Source organism: Perca fluviatilis, chromosome 15 (genome assembly GCF_010015445.1).
Source record: "Perca fluviatilis chromosome 15, GENO_Pfluv_1.0, whole genome shotgun sequence".
Classification (NCBI taxonomy): Eukaryota; Metazoa; Chordata; class Actinopteri; order Perciformes; family Percidae; genus Perca; species Perca fluviatilis.
Genome location: NC_053126.1, coordinates 14,881,769 through 14,895,925, shown reverse-complemented (window position 1 = coordinate 14,895,925; position 14,157 = coordinate 14,881,769). Strand labels below are relative to the sequence as shown.

Below are 14,157 nucleotides of genomic sequence, written 5' to 3'. Positions count from 1 at the left end.
TCCAGTGAAGTACTAGGCTACCTCAAAATTGCACTACAGTACTTGAGTAAATGTACTTATTCCAGCACTGAAACTAGCCTATATTGCAAGTAATTGTTCAATGTGGATGTGTCCTTTTATAAGCTTGTAAGCTCTTTCAAAAACTTATTTTGAGCATTTTTTGTATATAGTGTTTATTGAATTATTGAAATATTGATTTATTTAATCTTTTTTATTATTATTCTTTTTTAAAACACAGTTTTTGGTTGTATAAAACCCACCCAATAAAAAAAATTTACCCCCCCCCCCTCTCAACACAAACTACAATTTATACAAAAGAGCTTTATTATGTCAAAACAGTTGGACACAGTTGTACACATTGTATCCTCCGGCAGCATTATGAGGTCAGAAAAACCTCAAACAGACTGGCGACTGAATGCATGCGGTAAAAGATACCAAAAGGAAGTCCAATATTCACAATCGCAGTCCACATGTTGACATTGTAGAAGTTAGCTTCAGTGTCATGGTCAAACTGGGGACGAGCACCGAATGCCGGCATGATCCACAGCTGTCAAAGAAAGAAGAGAGAGATGAGAACAGGTTGAGTATTTGGGGAATTTTATAACAGTGACTTTGAGAGTGTGAGGGAGAATGGCACTCACTATGACGTTGCCTAGCAGCAGAAACGCACAGACCTCCTTCAACACCCGTCTCTTCCACAACAGTTTCTGCCTGTGCTCTGCCGTAGGGCCGTGCAGGCTGTCTGCTGTGAGTACTGGGCTGGGCTTTGAGTCCATGTCTGATCCTCCAAGGATGCTCAGCTCTTTGCTTGGTGGCAGCACATATGGATTTACAACCACAGTGGCCAGGTGCACCTCGTGGAAGGGCTCCCGATGTAGTCCTTCAATGATGAAAAAGTTCTGCAGGCCAAGTTGGCTCACCATCAGGACGGCCCAGGCCAGGTTGAGCCTGTTCAGGTAGCCTTTGGCTCCAGTTGAAGCCATGGCAACGATAGAGAAATAGCTGATGATGAACTGCCCTAGTGAGGCTCCCACTAGCAGCCCAACATCCAAGCTGCGTGTTGGGTTTTTCTCTGATACACGCTCTCTGTGGTCCACCTTGTAGATGGTACAGCCAATCACAGTAGAGACAGACATCAGGGTCACTATCACTATATTAACGATAAAGTGCATCATCACAGCTTTGTCTCTGCGGTCATGATCACTATAGTTGTTAACCATTTCCATTTCATATACGATAAAGGTTGCCAGACCCGCCACCACTAAGAGAACTCCTGCCACAGGACCAAGATATACATCATTCAGATGGAATTTGATGTTGGAGTGACTGCGTTCTTCTGTTACTCTGCCCACATTTTTCCACATGATGTAGGACATGGCAGAGGCGAAGAGACTGTACTCGATGTTGAAGGGGTACAAATAGTAGTAGGCATCCTTGAAGATGCTACATGAAGTGTGGCTGCACTTGCAATTATCGGCTCCATAAGCCACTGTAAGAGACAACAGGGCACAGGTCGACAGAAGTGTTATGTCATGTTATTTTACTGATTGCTATATCTGCTTTGATTGCTTTATCTGCTTCAATTACCTTCACTGGTGTACAGGCTTCGTCCAGTGAGATTAGTGATGTTGCTTGAATATTGGGAAACTGTTCTTTGGTGAAGGGACTCCTCAGTGACTGCAGTCATCCACACAACTAGATTTGTGGAGAGAGTGAGCATCAGCCCACAACTAAATAACAAGATCAGACGGAAGCAAAAGGAAATAATCATCAGAGACAAAAAGTGTCAAAAAACTTGATGATTTCAAATGTGTACTGGATATTAGTGCAACATTTAACATCAGTATCCACCAAGTAATAAAAGTATTGTATTTAATTATATTCTAGTATTAGTTTAGAGCTAAAACAAGTTGATTTTCAATCAACAGAAAAATAACTGGAACCTATTTTGATAATAGATCATTAGTTTAAGTCTTTTAAGTTGAAAATGACAAGACCAACAAACAAAAACGGCTTTCAATTTTTTTAATATATTAAATATAATGTGAATATTTGATGGTTTTATTAGTATACTATGATAGTAATTAGAATACCGTTGGGTTTATGACTGTTAAAACAGGTCAACTTGGGCTCTGGGAAATTATGATTACACTATTACACTATTATTTGACATTTTGTCAACCAAATGATTAATCAGCCAATCAAATAAATAATTGTTAGTTGTGGCGCTATTGCAGTTAACTGTAATACAAATAATATAATAAGTGCACCTTTTCAAGGACTACAAATTAAAAGAAATGTCTGACTTTAGCAGTGAAACAACATCAGTAGTGTGGCAGGAACTTCAGTATAAAAATACTCTCAGTTTTCAGTGGGTGATAAAAAGAAGGAAAAAGGTAATCCAATAATCACCTACCATGTAATGTTCCTTTGTATCTGCACACAGTCCTTGGCGTGGATCCACAAAAAGTATGTCTGCAAATTGATGGCACAATTATATAAATATTTTTGCAATGATAAAGACTTGAGTATATCTTAATTTCTTTGTAATAGGCTTTTTTACCTGCAAAACTACGAAGGCAAGTTGCACCACAGGGAATACAACCTTAACAGCAGAATCACAGTGGAGGTAACCCACATAGCTGGCTATCTTGAAAATGTCCATGATAATGCTGAGTAGTCCAAATACCACAAGTCCTCCTGAAGGAGCAAGAACAAAAATCATAAAACTATTGGAAAATGATCTGTATGTGCAAAAGAAAACATTATTAAAAAAATGTTTAACACTTAAAATTATAAACACTATTAACTTACCCCTGAGCCATACAGGTCCAGCATGGCCATCCTTGTACATAACAGCATTTTCTTTTCTGGCCGTGTAGATGACATAATAAACCATCCAGATGGAGGTGAGGAGGAGGAGGATGATGAGGAACATCTGCAGGTCAGAGCTACTGATATTGACATCACTGAAGGCACTGCTGCTGACCAAGGCACAGCCCAGGATCAAAATGTTTAAACAGATGACCCCAGACAGCATCCATCCCCAGTATTGACCCGGCTCTCTGACAACTCCAATGGAAGGGATGTTCAGGTCGGGTTCACATGTGCCCTCCACTTGACTCTGTACATTGATGTTGTTGGACAGGTGAGCCTCCGCTATCTCCTTGTCTTTGGCCATCATCCTGCATGGTTCACAAGGATTGCCATCGATCAAACAGTTGCACGGGTAGCCAGTGTTCAGCCACGTCCTTCCTCTCTCTATGTTTAGACGGAAACGATCTGAAGATATTCGGCGTTTAGACGAACGTTTTTTGTTTGTTTTGTTTTTTTGGGGGTTAAATTCGATTTAGTATGCACACCAGGCGTCTAGGTGCCACACAACACCACCAAGTCCGTAGGACCTTCCTTCTACTTCCTTCCCTAGTAGCGAGAAGTGAACAACGAAAGCTGACAATTTTGTCTGGACAGATGAGGAGGTGGAGTTAGCCTAATGCTCCAAACAATGCACACACACGGCACCCACACACACACACACACACACACACACACACGGCACACCCGGCACACACACACACACACACACACACACGCACACACACACACACACACACACACACACACCACACACACACACACACTAACGCAGTGCGTTACATAAATATATACATGGTTTGACAGCAAAGACAACGTCAGCAGTATTGACTGCAAAATAGGCTACAGAATATTTCGTTTTGTATTGACAGATTTTTAATTAGCTATATCTGCATTTATGTCAAAACCTAGAGACTTTCAAACATCAAAATATCATTTATTAATATGTAGGCTATTCGTGTCAAAATGACATACACATCTTTTTGTATTCTATTTCTAGCAGGCACTTTTTTTTCGGACGTGCGTGTCACGCAGGCATGCGTGTGCTCTTACCTGTTAACATGCCGAAATATACGGACACGCCACACATCTGTACGCTCAGGACGCATCCAATATGTAGCCGGCCGGTTGATATAAATGCAGATATAAATGTAATTTAAAAATGTTGCTATTTTGCCGTCGATATACTGCCGACGTTGTCTTTGCTGTAATCAAATCATTATATATTTATGTTTAACATGGTATTTCATTTTATCAATGGGAAACATAGGCTACATGTGTCCAAGGCTAGGAGCAGCAGCACCGCGTCAGACACGTTTCTGGTGTGTAGGCCTAAAGACAAGAAAAATCCACGCAGCCGCCACGCAGCTGATCGACACACAATAGAAACGCCACGCTCACGCAAAGCAGGCAGTGTGTAGCCGGCCTTAGGTGGAGTTTTTTTAAGATTTCCACTCTGGATGGTGGTTTCACTTTTTTTGCGTTTTTAAGCCTCAAAAACGCCATCGCCGTCTAAAGGAAAGGCACATCTGATAAAATATGTTTACGTTTTCACCCGCGAGCGTATTGGTGTAGCTAAACAGGGCCTTAGATCCATTTACAAATAACTAATTTACTGCATCTGGTTCCATGAGACATTGCAGGTTTAACCTAGGTTAAACCTGGTTAGGTACACCCAGGCATTGGCTACCTTTAAAGACAGATCCCGCCCAAGCAAAACCTCCCCACAGACACAAAAGACAGAATCCACAAACATAATTTAAATTGAGGAGCTGTGCTATTTTCTTAAGGAAGGTCATCAACACTTCCCAATAGTGTATATCTGATAAAAGCAGCAATAACATCAGAACAGGTGAAATATAACAATGTAAAAGTAGCTCTTGTTGATGACCAAAATCAGGCTCTTATGACAATCCGACAAAGCAGTGACCTTCTAATAATGAAGAATGGGTTTCAGGATACCTGTTAGCCTACCTGATGCAGAGTGATCCACAGAAGCAGTCTGAGCCGTCATGGCTTTTATATGGCTTCAAAAACACAGGTGTTTACTGTACATCATAAAATGTCAATAAATCTGTTATGTATGACACCATATTATTACCAAACACAGTGTGTTTTGCACAAAATATTTATGTAAAGTTCGAAAGATGTTTCCATGTAAAACATTTTCAAAGTACAAAAAAAACGGTTTCTTTTCAGATAAACAGCTAAAAAAATGTATCTGATACAATACATTTGAAATTCCAGTCATTTGTTGTAGAAGTCTTAACAGCATGCACAAAATAAATGTTAAAGTAAGGAAACACCAAACTACCTGTGGCATTAATGATCAAAACCCTTTTTTATGATCTTTTTGCATTTATAAATACTGTAGAGGCTTTATGAGTTGTTAAACTTGATCCCTTTTTGCTGCAGCTGACCACATGTAGCTACGCCTCACAATCTAAATGTGATCTTAATCCTCTAAATAGGTATAGCATGTGTTACTCCTTTATCTTTTTGAATCAGTGCTCGCAGGGATACTTTTGCATCAAATGTGCCTTTGTACTGAGGTATTAGGCCTACATGAAAAGCCTTGCCATTATCTGTACTATTGTTATTATTGTTATGGAAGTACCAATTGGGTAGTATGTCTGAGAACTCAAATGGCTGGTGTTGCTGGTGCAATTATGCTTATTTCAGATGAATACTTAGGCTAATGAATGCCCTTTTCATCAGGGTGGGGCTGGCTACAGTTACATTTTCATTGCAACATTCCATGGTAATCATGAACCCTTTGTCTGCACTCATATTTCAAATTTATTTCTATCTCAAGTTTAAAGTGAGAACAATGGTTTTACTCAAAAAGAACATAGACAAACAGTGATACCGGAGTGACTCTGACTCTTACCCATGTGTCACAATGAGACTTGATGGAACTTGTTTATTTTCCAATCGTGTCCTGCCCAGGTTTATATAACTCTACAGCTTTAGTGTAGTAGGCCTAAATGTTTTTGTCTCTTAAGTACATTCCTCTGTGATGAATGGGGAAAAAACATATACAATGTAAATATTCTATCAGGTAGCCATGGTAATATTTATTTTGCATTAGCCATTAAAGTCTTCATTGACTGGAGAGGTGCAATACAATTCAACAACACCACAAACTGCATCCTCCAAAAAGACCATCATCACCTCTCTAAAACAATTTGAACAAAACATATAATATTATAACCTTCATGAAGGAAGGATTTATCATTCCTTTGAGCTGGGTATATGCTAATAAACTTGAGGGTAGCCTATTAACCTTTACAAAGGATAATTTCAAAAAAACTTTTTAAAGTAAGCCTACTGAGAGCCTAGTCTCGCATTGCCAGACCTCTCCACAGCGCTGTGCTGAGAGCCCCATAGGCTACATCCGGCCTGAGATGGGGACATCATTAAATAAAATGAGTTAGGGGTACGGGCAACATTCATTTCCCTTTGATATCTAGGGACTTGTTGTAGGCATATATTGTCTATTTTGGGGGATTTGTTTTTTGTTGATCAGGGACCACGATCTGTTAAGACCACCTCGGCCACCGGGAGCACTGTTACCCACTGTGTGTACCGTGGCGTCCCTGGATACCATCGACGCGCTCCTCCACTGATCAGGAGCGACTGGCTCTGGGGGAACTGCAGGACAAACTGGCATTTTAGCCGGTCTGCTCCCACTACATCGCCGTATGACGACGACGACGATGATGGTGATGTTGATGAACCGGAATGGAGTCGAGCAGGGTGGATTAATTCTGCACCATGAATGACAGGTACCACAAGGCGGCCCGGGACGGCTACCTGGACCTGCTGAAGGAGGCAACTCGGAAGGATCTCAACGCGCCGGATGAGGATGGCATGACACCGACGTTATGGGCTGCTTATCACGGCAACCTGGAGGCTCTGCAGCTGATCGCGGCGAGGGGGTGTGTAGAAAGCATTGGTATCTGTATGACTTATTAGGGCGTGGACACACTACTGTGTCCAGTCTTCAGTCATTGTTATTGGGTATTAGGAACATTTTAGAGCAAAAGTATTTTACCCCTTTTCTTTCTTATTACAAAGAATAGCCTATGCACTGTCAGATTACTGAGAATGACCTCACGTATTATAGGGAAATAAGATAAAATAGCCTAGATATTTCGATAATCGAACATAAAGGCTTTTTTTGCAGTTGGACCACACAAAGTCCAGCTTAGTAACAATAGGACACCACTAACAGGTCACCTTTTAAATGTTGCAGCAATTATTTGAGTTTAACATACCCAGGGGAGAGAAAAGGCCATGGCATTCCAACACAATAACCTCAGGGTTCGCTCCTGGCTGAGAGAAGACCACTTTTAACTAAACAACCTGTTTTGTTACTGGCCATGTCTGAAAAATCCCCATGTTGTATTTCAAGATGAAACATATTTCTGCACATGATGTTAGCAGGTTATATCCACCATTTGGTTTTATTTGCATCATATATTCTACATTTTAGAGTGATGTGCAGCTTTGTGAGCTAATTTCATAACTAAAGCTTTAACATTAAACATTAGCCACATATTTTCATAACTTTAAACTTTATGATCATCATCTAAAAGATTATTAACAATATGTCATAGCAGGAGGTAGCTTGTCATTTTCAAAGCCACATAGGACTGTGTAAAATGTAAAACCTTTATCCCATTTAACATGTTCAACGTCATGATGGCAGGGGCATCTCTCATGAAAGCACCTGGGATGAGTCAGAGATATTACAAGTACAGTTCATTGAATGCTCTGCAGTCCTGCATTCAGTGACAGTACAACTAGAACATGTTGGCCCATAAAAAATATTTAAAGACCTAAATTATAATTCATTCCTAAATCAGGAACTGTTACGTAAAAGGAAGCATTTCAGTACTTTATTTTGATAGTTTATGATGGAGAGACAATACAACCTATCATTACATAACTAGCCAATTTAATATCATTGCAGGCAAAAGAAAAATATTACCAGCAGATGACATGTGTAAAAAGGAGGCTGTGTCATGGTATAAATGCTGGCCTTATTTCAGCAAAGTGTGCAAATGTGATTGGTTGTCATAAATTCCTCATCTTTTCTGGCTGACCTGGTTTGCTTGTCAACCAGAAAAATGGGCCCATTATGAATCAGCTTAATTGAGTAAAGTGTGTGAGAGACTTACTGTAAAAGTGAGACAACATCATGCATCAGTGTTTAGTTTATTGAATGCAAAATATAAGATTTGAGGACATTTATTTTTTACAGTTTACAGCAAGGTAGGCTTCCAGTCCTAGCTGGTAACACTAAATTCACTATTTCCCACGGAATAAGTGTAAACAAGGCTCTGGAGGCATTCAACTGCCAAGGGCATAGTATTCCTCTATTGATAGCAGAAAAGATAAACTAATGATTGACACAAGGTACTAAAATTAATAGCTGCCATAATGTTTCACAGAGGCAACAAACTCATGAGACCCGGGGATATAATGAAGATAAGTTTAATGCTGCTTGACAATTTTATGGGAAAGATGCCATGCAGGGGTATATTTGGCAAGTATATTGCACTGGACAGCCTGCAGTAACATCAAGCTGTCATAGCAAGTGAAGATGCAAACAGCCTGTAATGTGATAAAGAACAGGGGAGGGATGAGTGGGCAGACCTATCACTGCTGCGGTCAGCATTTTACTAGGACAGACATAAATTATGACACCTAAAGCTATCATGTTAGATGGTCTTTACTTAAAACAGGCATATTGTATAATCTGAAAGGTGATAAATATTTCTTCTCAAAATAAAAATGCAATATAGCTAATTGCTGTTTATCCTTTGATAAAAACAGCAGTTAGCTATGTTATATCATTTATCAGTTTTTCTCATAGCATTTCATGTTCCTTCTTTTGTTTCAGTGCCGGGTTAACAGTGTGATTCCTTTGTTTGATCATTGTTTTATTGTCCCCTTCTGGGCTATTTATCACATACTGTCCATCATGCACACTGATGAAAACCCTTTCCCTACATTTGAACTACATTATAGCAACCCATAACCCTAAAGCTGCTTTTTCTTTCTGATCGTTTAAACCCAATCCTATCCAGACAAAAAAAGAGCAAGAGGGCTGAAATCAGAGTGGGACTTTGCTAATCGCTGTTGGGTCCGGCAGATCTGACACACATTCCCTGTGAAAACCTTACAACGCAATCCATCAATAATACATTTGCACTACAGTAGCTTCACGTCCATCATATCAAATATTCAGCAGTCTGTACATGGCTACATTGGAAGACAGGGACAAGACACAAGACAGTTCAGTAAACATGTACTTTGGTGTGACACCAACCAGATGACTCTAAACTGGAAAAATAAATGCAGAAATTTAAAGTTAAAATCATTTTACCAATATTTACTTGTGGTGGCCACAGAGAAGCTGTATATCATGAACACATCCTGTTTTCCTTTGAACATTATTATCAGTAAGATGCTTAATGGATGATTAAAAATTTGAAATTTGAAATAAAGACAAAACAAATGAGCTTTCTGTAGATTTGCATACCAGGCTAATGCTGGAAAAGAAAGTAATAAAGCTCCATACACATCTGCCCTCCACATCATCCAACCAGCTGTGATGCTGATATGTTTTGACTTGAGGAATTCAGAATGACATCAGCACCATGCACAGTGTTGCTTTTTGAGGCAGGTGCAACCTATTCGGCCTCCCCTGAAACTGGATACAGGTAGTGTAGCAGTGGTGCTGGCAAGCCTGTGGTCATATTACAGACAAGGCAGCAACAGTGCAGCACACTGAGAGGTAACCCTAAGGTCGGGGAAAGTCAGCCAAGGGTATATATTGCTTATAGTTTTCAGTTATGGCCCCTGCATACTGTAATCAAACAATCTGTTTTTCTAATTGGTCAAAGCCTTTAAAAAAAAGAATTAGTTGCCTACAGAAGATCTACGGTTGGTTTACTAAAAGGGCAATGTGGTGTTTAGACTATAAATTATTAAGGCCCCATTAACAAACCACGGATGGCAGGTTAGTGTTGAAAACATAATTAAGAAATCACATGCTTACTCATGAGTGTGTCATCTAAACAGAAGGCCAAAGAGGCATGTCGTTGGTAAATCTGGTACAAATTCAAAGTGCTGCCTCTAACTTCTTTCTTATGGCCCGACAGAGGAAACCCTGACAAGTGTGATATATGGGGGAACACGCCACTCCACCTGGCAGCTGCCAATGGTCACCTCAATTGCCTTTTCTTCCTGGTGTCTTTCGGTGCCAACATATGGTGCCTGGACAACGACTACCACACGCCGTTGGACATGGCCGCCACAAAGAATCACATGGATTGTGTCCGCTACTTGGACACCATCGCCACCAAGCAGACAGGCCTCAACACCAAGCTGGTCAGCAAGATGAAGGACCGGGCGTTTCGCGATGCTGAGCGGCGAATCAAAGAGTGTGTGAAGATGCAGAAGAAACACCACAAACGCATGGAGCGAAGGTTTCATAGGGAGACTTCTGAGGCTTCTGCATCAGATGTGATGAGCTTTTCCAGTTACACCAGCAGCTCTCTTAGCCACAAGCTGCACAACTTTAATGCAGCCACAGTCAGTGTGCCATATTCTCAGGTCAGGAGTTTTTATTTATATATTCTGAATGTTCAGAGTATGTTTGTTTTGCATGCTTGCATCAGGTTGCCAACTTGAAAGAGTTGTCAATGCATTCCTCTTAACTGCATAACTGCATAACTAAGCTAAATGCTAAAAATGGTCACAGTGACAATGCAAAGTATAATTGTTACGACCATCTTAGTTTAGCATGTTAGCATGCCAAAATATTGGAAAAATAGGAATTTTGATTGTGTTAGCGCAAAAGCAAAGGGTTTACCAAAGTTATTGTACAATTCATCATTTTGGGGCCATGGATGTCTGTACAAAATACACTTTAAATTAAACTAATTAAAAAACAATGTTAACCTAATGGTGGTGCTAGAAGGGAAGTCACCGATCAACAACGTCAGTAGGATTCATCCTCTGGGGACCATGAATGTCAGTACCAATTTTCATGACAATCCATCCAGTGGTTTTGGAGATATTTCAGTGGTGGGCCTACTGACACTGCCATCCTTAGCCCGCTAGCATGGCATGGTAAACTGAAAGCAGTGGCAATGAAAAGTATCAAAGCTAATATTAATCTATTTCAAAGCTTTTAAAATTGGTCACTAGAAATGTTGGAAAATCTAATAGTTTAATTTGTAATTGTAACTAATTGCTGTATTTATACATATCCTCTTAGGCTACTCTCCATGCCACAAACCGAGGGAAGACAAAGATTCAGAGGAAGCTGGAGAAGAGGAAACAAGGAGATGGGACCTTTAAAATCTACGAGGATGGGAGGAAGAGTGTGCGCTCCCTCTCTGGACTTCAGTTGGGCAACGATGTTATGTTTGTCAAACAGGGGACCTACGTCAACCCAAAGGACCGTGGCCGCCGCAACATTCGTGACATGTTCCCAAGAGACAATTATGATGCCATTTCACGTGCCATGAGCGAGCCGGACCTCCACGGGACCGATGTGGACTACTCTGAGATCAGCACTGACTCAGGACATGATTCTCTGTTCAATAGACCCGGTCTGGGCACCATGGTTTTTAGGAGGAACTATGTGAGTGGGGGGATGTTCGACCTCGGTGGTCGGGATGAGGACAGTGCAGACAATAATGTGCGTTTACGCAGTCGGCTGCAGCAATACCCGAGTGCAGATGAAGACAGCATTGGCAGTGCACGCAGCCTGCAGGAGAGGAACGTGGAGGAGCTGCCCTGGGAAGAAATCGAATTAGGGCTGGACGATGATGATGAGGCTAACACAAGCCCGCTGGAGGTCTTCCTCGCCACACAGAGCATGAGTGACTTTTTCTCCATTTTCAAGAGGGAAAAGATTGACCTTGAAGCACTGTTGCTCTGCTCTGACCATGACCTTAAGAGTATCCACATCCCCTTAGGACCAAGAAAAAAGCTCTTAGATGCTTGTAAGAGACGGCTGGAGACCATCGAGTACCCAGACTGCATTGAGGACACAGAACTGTGAGTGACGGGATTTTCAGTGATACAGCGTAGTGAGGAAGTATTTGGGCATATCGCTGTACTCCAGCACAGATCCTCTTCAGTTACAAACACAGTTTCTTCTTTTGCCTTAATTCTGTCCTGCAGATTATAAAAAGTTCTTGGTCCCTCCTGCTGTGTGCTCATTTAGGCTTAAAGGTCAGTGGAGCATTGTGGAGTAGATGTCACGTATGGACAGGGAGGACGTAATGATTTACCTCTGTGGTAACAGAGCAGAAAGGACACTGTTAAGATGAATATGTCAAGCAAGAAGAGACAAGTGTGAGACTCTTACAGTGTCTCGTTAACTTTAGGAGGATCACTGCAAATATCTCTGTATGTCGGTTGGTTGGAGTCCCCTGCACTGCATGGTTTAACAAACTAAAAGACAATTTGTCAGAGTGCAGTGCAGTGTTCACTGCATGCTATATGGCATAGTTAACAGAGAACTGATTGTGGGGTCTGTGTCCCCTGAGCGTTTTTGCCCCTATGGGGTAAATCCAACCACCTCATGTGCCTGCATTGCTCGTGCCTGTGCATTTGCTTAAAATTGTCTTTTGTCAAAAATAGCATTGACATTAACGTAATTGTAACTTCATTATTAACAGTTTCAATTACAACATTCGGAGCAATATTTTAACCCAGAAGAGCCACTCAGCTGTTTCCTTACTCACATTTCATCTCTGTACATGTTTACATACAGCGAGCCATGTCAGTCCAAGCGTGGCTCTCTGGCAAGGCAGGCCAATTGTTCATTGAGATAACTGTTCTGATTTACTGTAGTATTTTAAACTATATGAAAACCCAGTATATTTAGGTAATTTTATAATACACAAGTTACATATGTTGCAGTTCTATATTTTGCATGTTCAGTCCATAAACTAGGAGATTTATAAACCTTTCTATATCACTCATGTCAGTCTTCATAATATGACAGTCTTCGAACTGTTTGTATCTGGAGTAGTTTTTTTTTTTATTATGTACATCTGCGCAGGAGCATATGTTGATGTTTACTACTACTACATCTCAACCTTTTAACATTTAGGTGGATTTTAAATAAAAAAAAATACTAATGTTTTTAATGCTCTATACTGATAGATCCATACATGTTGCTCTCACTACTGCACTCTGCTTACTATAGCCTATCTGCAGAGTAGTTTAAATTAAACATGTGCAGAGTAGGATGTGCCTTTCTAAAGCAGGGCCAGAACTAGGCGTAGTTTTCAATTATTTCCTTATGCACCCTGAAAAAAAGGCAGGTAAAAGCAGCCATGCAGAGTAGGCTTTGTGACGGCCTAAACATTTATCAGGTTTAAGTTGAGGAACACTCTCAAAGATGGAAAAACTCAGCACTAATAATGAGGAGCATTTAAAGGAGAGTCAACACAACACAGACGTAAATGAGGAACCAAGGGATCCTACCATACCGACACGCTGCTCCCACAAGATGTGTTGTGTAACTCCTGCATGGATAGCCCCAGCAAGGCCCTAAAATCCTGCCTGACCTTTCTGGTTTCTTACTGCGAGGCACGTCAGCCAAATTTCAAAACCTCCATCTGTGGATCCCCTCCACAACATAGACTGTCGGACTTGTGAGGTTGTGGACGGATGCTTGTGTGTGTTTGGACTGTAAGAACCAAGAGCACGAAGGGCAAACGACTGTGGGAGGGCCACAAAACAGATTAATGGTATTTTAAAAAAAACACAAATTTTTTTTTTTTTAAAATTATTTTCTTTTTATCATGTGCAGAGTAGTTAAACATATGCATAAGTATGATGTGCCTTTGTATAGCAGGGCCAGAGCTACCATTTAAGGACATCAAGGGCATGTCTTTAGATCATATTTTTGGTATTTTGTAGGATTTAATGGTTCTACGTGGTTCTACGATTACACACATATTACACATTTTCTTAGGGATGATTCCGATGTTTTTAAATATTAAGTATTTCAAATTTGTGGCCACCAGAATTACCGACAGTACATGTTAAGAAATGTACAGAAGGCTCTAAAACAACATTTAGATCATAGCCTAAGGAGATTAAAAAAAAAAAAGTAATTAAATGGAAAATAGAATGTGATTTTTTATTTTTTTATTTTGACTCATACTCATTAATCAGAACATTTGACATCTTCATCCATAGTGATAATCCTCACTCATGCTCACACACAAAAGACAAGTA

General features: G+C 40.5%; 2 protein-coding genes across 2 annotated transcripts; one reads left to right on the top strand and one right to left on the bottom strand.

Moving 5' to 3' along the window:
* Window positions 1-293: 293 nt before the first annotated feature.
* On the bottom strand, window positions 294-4,859 carry LOC120573965 (proton channel OTOP2-like). The gene is made up of 7 exons (XM_039823893.1): window positions 4,837-4,859; window positions 2,815-3,185; window positions 2,564-2,700; window positions 2,417-2,475; window positions 1,588-1,730; window positions 642-1,489; window positions 294-547 (listed from the first exon to the last, which is right to left on the bottom strand). Exons 2-7 carry the CDS (start codon window positions 3,182-3,184, stop codon window positions 377-379), a joined length of 1,728 nt encoding a protein of 575 aa, XP_039679827.1. The 5' UTR covers window position 3,185; window positions 4,837-4,859; the 3' UTR covers window positions 294-376.
* A 1,584-nt stretch (window positions 4,860-6,443) lies between these two features.
* On the top strand, window positions 6,444-13,638 carry ush1ga (Usher syndrome 1Ga (autosomal recessive)). The gene is made up of 3 exons (XM_039823774.1): window positions 6,444-6,815; window positions 10,050-10,503; window positions 11,171-13,638. Exons 1-3 carry the CDS (start codon window positions 6,652-6,654, stop codon window positions 11,960-11,962), a joined length of 1,410 nt encoding a protein of 469 aa, XP_039679708.1. The 5' UTR covers window positions 6,444-6,651; the 3' UTR covers window positions 11,963-13,638.
* Window positions 13,639-14,157: the final 519 nt, after the last annotated feature.

Excerpts from the sequence above, each read along its gene's own strand:
- ush1ga (XM_039823774.1), top strand. The coding sequence starts at position 6,652 with ATGAATGACAGGTACCACAAGGCGGCCCGGGACGGCTACCTGGACCTG. Across the intron at positions 6,816-10,049 it reads CAGCTGATCGCGGCGAGGGG|AGGAAACCCTGACAAGTGTG; the intron begins GTGTGTAGAAAG and ends ATGGCCCGACAG. Across the intron at positions 10,504-11,170 it reads TCAGTGTGCCATATTCTCAG|GCTACTCTCCATGCCACAAA; the intron begins GTCAGGAGTTTT and ends ATATCCTCTTAG.
- LOC120573965 (XM_039823893.1), bottom strand. The coding sequence starts at position 3,184 with ATGATGGCCAAAGACAAGGAGATAGCGGAGGCTCACCTGTCCAACAAC. Across the intron at positions 2,701-2,814 it reads TGGACCTGTATGGCTCAGGG|GAGGACTTGTGGTATTTGGA; the intron begins GTAAGTTAATAG and ends TTGCTCCTTCAG. Across the intron at positions 1,490-1,587 it reads AAGCCTGTACACCAGTGAAG|TGGCTTATGGAGCCGATAAT; the intron begins GTAATTGAAGCA and ends TGTCTCTTACAG.